Source organism: Olea europaea, unplaced genomic scaffold, assembly GCF_002742605.1.
Source record: "Olea europaea var. sylvestris unplaced genomic scaffold, O_europaea_v1 scaffold617, whole genome shotgun sequence".
NCBI classification, from domain to species: domain Eukaryota; kingdom Viridiplantae; phylum Streptophyta; class Magnoliopsida; order Lamiales; family Oleaceae; genus Olea; species Olea europaea.
The window spans coordinates 219,013-223,687 of NW_019264523.1; the positions used below are offsets into that span (position 1 = coordinate 219,013).

Genomic DNA, 4,675 nt, shown 5'->3' on the forward strand with positions numbered 1-4,675 from the left:
CCACGATCGTCACCACCAAACACACCAACAATACCCAACCCATAACCTCACCAGTCCCACGACCAACACAACCACCAGCAGAAACCATCGCAGCCACCAGGACCACCACGACAGCCAGGAAACACCTCCAAACACACCTAACAATACACCACCTCTCAACCTCACCAATATCACTGCACCCACAGTACCACCAACTTGAAACACCACCATTGCTGCACTACCACCACACCACCAACAAACACTCCTATCCCATGGCGTCCCACCACAACCACCGCCACCACTTCCACAACTACCACCGCAACTAATATTACAACCACATCCCTCCCAAATCCACTAACAATTAGATCCTACTACCAACATTACCACCACAACCATGGCCAATATCTTGAAATACAACCAACAAAACCTCAAAATCACTACCTACAGATCGGAAAGTGAAAGAGATAACACCCCAAAACCACAAATCCCCTCCCCACGCCAGCACAAGTCACTGTTCAAAGAGTTGTTGTTCAAACCTACAACCGCTGCATAGTTTTGTCGCCGTTCGCACCGATCGCCTATCGCAGCGTCGTCGATCGCAGGGAATCAACTTCATCCGAGAATTGTCGGCAGTCCCCGATGTTAGAGCGTTGGCCGACAGTGGGCGCTTCTCAATGCAGGGATGGTCAGGGAGGAGAGAAATGCCTGCTTTTATATAATTTCCTCTATTATGTATTTTATTTGTTTTTTATTGGTGTGTATATACTATATAACATTTACTCATGCTCTCCCCATTTTAAATTTCCTAAACATAAATCTTCGATTTGGCAAGGACAGCCATGTAGACTTAATAATTGTATTTGCCCAATTAGTAATTGATCTGCTTTGTTACAAATGTCGTAAATTTAACAATTTAAATTAGATCTTATGTGTTGCAGAATATCTTTTATTGCGTGAATTCATTTATATATATATATTTTTAAATCTCAGCTCACCAAAATCTTTTTCTAGCTTCACCCTTGAATGAACACTAATGCAGTAATTTTAGAGTAAGATCAAATATGTGGCATAATTTCTTCTTGTTCTTATTAAAATACAGTGGGGGACCGGACATTGCCACCCCTAAATTGACATGCTCCTCTTACATATCATTGTCGCCGTGCAACTGTACACTTACATACATGCAGTTTGACGTAAAATCAACAGCTTACATAGCCACAGAGTTATACTTCTCTACAATATAATATTTTCAGGGTACTCAGCAGCTTCCCAAATTAAATCCCAAATTTTAAGATAAGTGCATGCACCTTATAAACAAATATTCATGGACTGCATTGAAATCTAAGAGTGATCTTTATCCACGCTTTGGCAGCTCATAATTAATCGAATCCAATTAAATTAATAATCGTGCGTCAACTTAAATGAGGTGGAGGCTATTTAAGGAAAGTCTTCCACGTACAAACCCCTAAATTTTTTATGAATTACACATTAAATAATGCTATTGCTAGACACGTAAATTCTTTAACGCGCAAAAATCAGACAAGTGTCCAATTTGTATTTTATTTATTTGATAATTAATTAAATTTTGATTTAGAAGAGATTAACATGAAGATGTCTCGTGAAACCCGAATGGAGGCAGAAGTTGGAAGTTTAAATCATTTAATTAATGTAAATTTTCCACTTAGTGATCTCATACTTGGTGCATCTGTCTAATTCTCCAAGTAATTAAATCATATTATATTAATTATTTAACAAGAATAGTGAGTACGTAAATAATAAAAGGTAACCATGTAAGACAAGCAAACTATATACGTTGAAGCAATATTTTTGACCTTTTTGAGACAGAAGATCTGAGTATGTAGATTTAAAACAATAAATTAATGTTTGACCAAGCATCATCATATTTCGTTAGCTAAACGGTGGATGGATCAATTACCTGAATTCTAACGACTTTGAATTGGATAGACTGCTACTGTAGAAAAAGCAACAAAGCATGTTATGCTACAAATCTAAATGTGGTCTAAAATAAAAGGGGCCACGCATACCTGTGGATGTGAAGGCGCAGACTTGTTTTCAGCGAATGATTAAAGATAGAAATAATCATTCGTCATTGATTTATACGTGGATGGTCAAGAGTGCCATAATTGAGAACTAGGGTTCCGGAGATAAACAAGTGTTTCTCAGACATTTTAGAGCGGTTTTTTTGGAATCAAGTTCACAACGGAATTTTGACCTTTTGAGTTATTTGCCAACATAATCTCCACGGGATTGTTATACATAGCCATGACTTATATACATTATGCCAATAATTATTTAAATTTTAGTTTGTAAGTATTAACGGATACAAATATGTCAACATTGTTAATTGATAAATTAAAGGAATTAGACAAATTATGGAAGATTAATTACATTTTACTGATTTCATTTTCCTAGAATAGATACAAATCTTATGTATATAATTCTTTGTAATATTACTCTTTGAACACATCAATATACAGAACCATTTTTACATAGTATCAAAGCACCGATCTTGGTGACTCCATAAACCAAAAACACCTCCGGCAACCACATTAAATTAAATGGCCGACAACACAGAAATCATAAATGAGAATTCCACCACTCAACACGGTTCAGAAAATTCGAGCCTCACCATGAATGAGAATCCACTCACTCTACACAGTTCGGATAATCCGAGCCTCATCTTGGTTTCCAAAGTCCTTGAACCACACAACTATGGACAATGGAGTCGAGCCATGCGCATCGGTCTTAGTGCAAAGAATAAGATCGGGTTCATCGACGGATCCATTGAGATTCCATCACCCACAGATAAAACTTTTCATTCTTGGCAACATTGCAACGATATGGTGTTGCCATGGATCCTGAATTCTATGAGTCCAGACATTGCTTCCAGCGTAATTTACATGGATTTGACATCGACTGTATGGAAAGATCTCTATGATCAGTTTTCACAAGGGAATGAATCAAGAATTAACCAAATTCAGCAAGAAATTGTTGAACACCGACAAAATTCAGATTCAATCTCCGTCTACTTCAACAAAAAGAAAGCTTTATGGGATGAAATAGCCTTCTATCAGGAACCATTTACCTGTACATGTGGAGGACTGAAGAAAGTCAATGAAAGAATGGAAAAGGAGAGACTTATGCAATTTCTTATGGGATTAAATGAAACCTATGCTGCAGTTAGAGGAAGCATATTAATGATGAGTTCACTGCTGGATACTCGAAAGGCCTTTTCCATAACCCTGCAACATGAACGGCAACTCGACGTCGCCTCATGACATGAAGGAACCAACGGCAATTTTCAAGCCATGGCTGTAAATCAGTTAGGCAAACCATTTAAGGGCAGTAGCTCACGTGAAATCACTTCCTCTCGCACTGGAGGAGCATCCCGAAAGACATCCAAATGCACGTATTGTGATCAAGAGGGACACATGGTGGAATACTGTTACTACTTGAATGGTTTTCCAGTTGGCCACAAATTTCATGGTAAAAACATCCAGCCGAAGAATAGGAGGGCTGCAGCAAATAATTCGAGCATTAGTCAAGAAGATGCTCAAAAAGTGCAGCCAATCAAACAAGAAGGCCGAACCTTCACAAGTGAGGAATACAATCAAATTATGGCCATGTTGAACAAAATGAATGGTAATGCCTTTGCAAATGCCGCAGGTAAACAAAATTCGCCCACAACTTTATATTGGATTATAAATAGTGGAGCCACAGATCATATCTGCCATCTACAACCTATAAATCTAATTCATCAATATGATTTTGTGAACTTACCTGATGGTAGAACAGCACCAATTAATTCTGTTGGTTCCTACCAATTATCTGAAGAATTGAAACTTGATGGAGTGTTACATGTGCCAAAATTCAGGGTGAATTTATTCTCCATAAGCAAACTTACTAAAGCGTTGAATTGCACAGTAACCTTTTTTTCGGATTTTTGTGTTATTCAAGACGTGGACACGAAGAGGATGATTGGCCTGGGCAAGCAATAAAACGGCCTTTTCTACCTTTCATCACATCAAAATCCGCACCTTGCACTTCACGTAAACAATGTCTCTAGTCTTTGGCATCAACGACTTGGGCATCCATCCACCACACCCACCAAGTATTGTCCAAATCCATACCTGAAATAAGTTTTGATAACAAACATGTATGCGAGGTTTGCCCATTAACAAAGCAAACTCGTTTACCTTTTCCTTCTAGTTCAATTTCATCATTTGCACCTTTTGATTTACTCCATTGTGATTTATGGGGACCTAATAAATAAATTCTCATTCTGGAGCAAAGTATTTTTTTATTAATGTAGACGATTTTTCACGCTTTATATGGGTTCATCTTATGACTTTTAAATCTAAAGCACAATCTTTATTGCGATCATTTTTCACATGGGTTAAAACTCAATTTAATTGTGGGATTAAGACATTTCGTTCCGATAATGGGGCTGAATTTTTATCAATGCAACCTTATTTCAATGATCATGGCATAACTTTCCATCGCACATGCCCTTACAGTCCTCAACAAAATGGAGTTGTTGAAAGAAAACACCGTCACCTTTTGGTTGCTCGAGCCCTTCATTTCCAAGAAAACTTACCGTTAAAATATTGGGGAGAAAGCATACAAACGGCATGCTATCTCATTAACCGACTACCAACACCATTATTGTCCCTCA

General features: G+C 37.8%; 1 protein-coding gene across 1 annotated transcript; it reads left to right on the top strand.

Moving 5' to 3' along the window:
• Positions 1–2,558: 2,558 nt before the first annotated feature.
• LOC111389724 lies at positions 2,559–3,278 on the top strand. The gene has a single exon (XM_023014669.1). The coding sequence runs from the start codon at positions 2,559–2,561 to the stop codon at positions 3,276–3,278; it is 720 nt and encodes a 239-aa protein (XP_022870437.1).
• The last annotated feature ends 1,397 nt before the right edge of the window (positions 3,279–4,675 follow it).

What these genes read in the sequence shown, in the direction of transcription:
- LOC111389724 (XM_023014669.1), top strand. Translation starts at nt 2,559, where the DNA reads ATGGCCGACAACACAGAAATCATAAATGAGAATTCCACCACTCAACAC.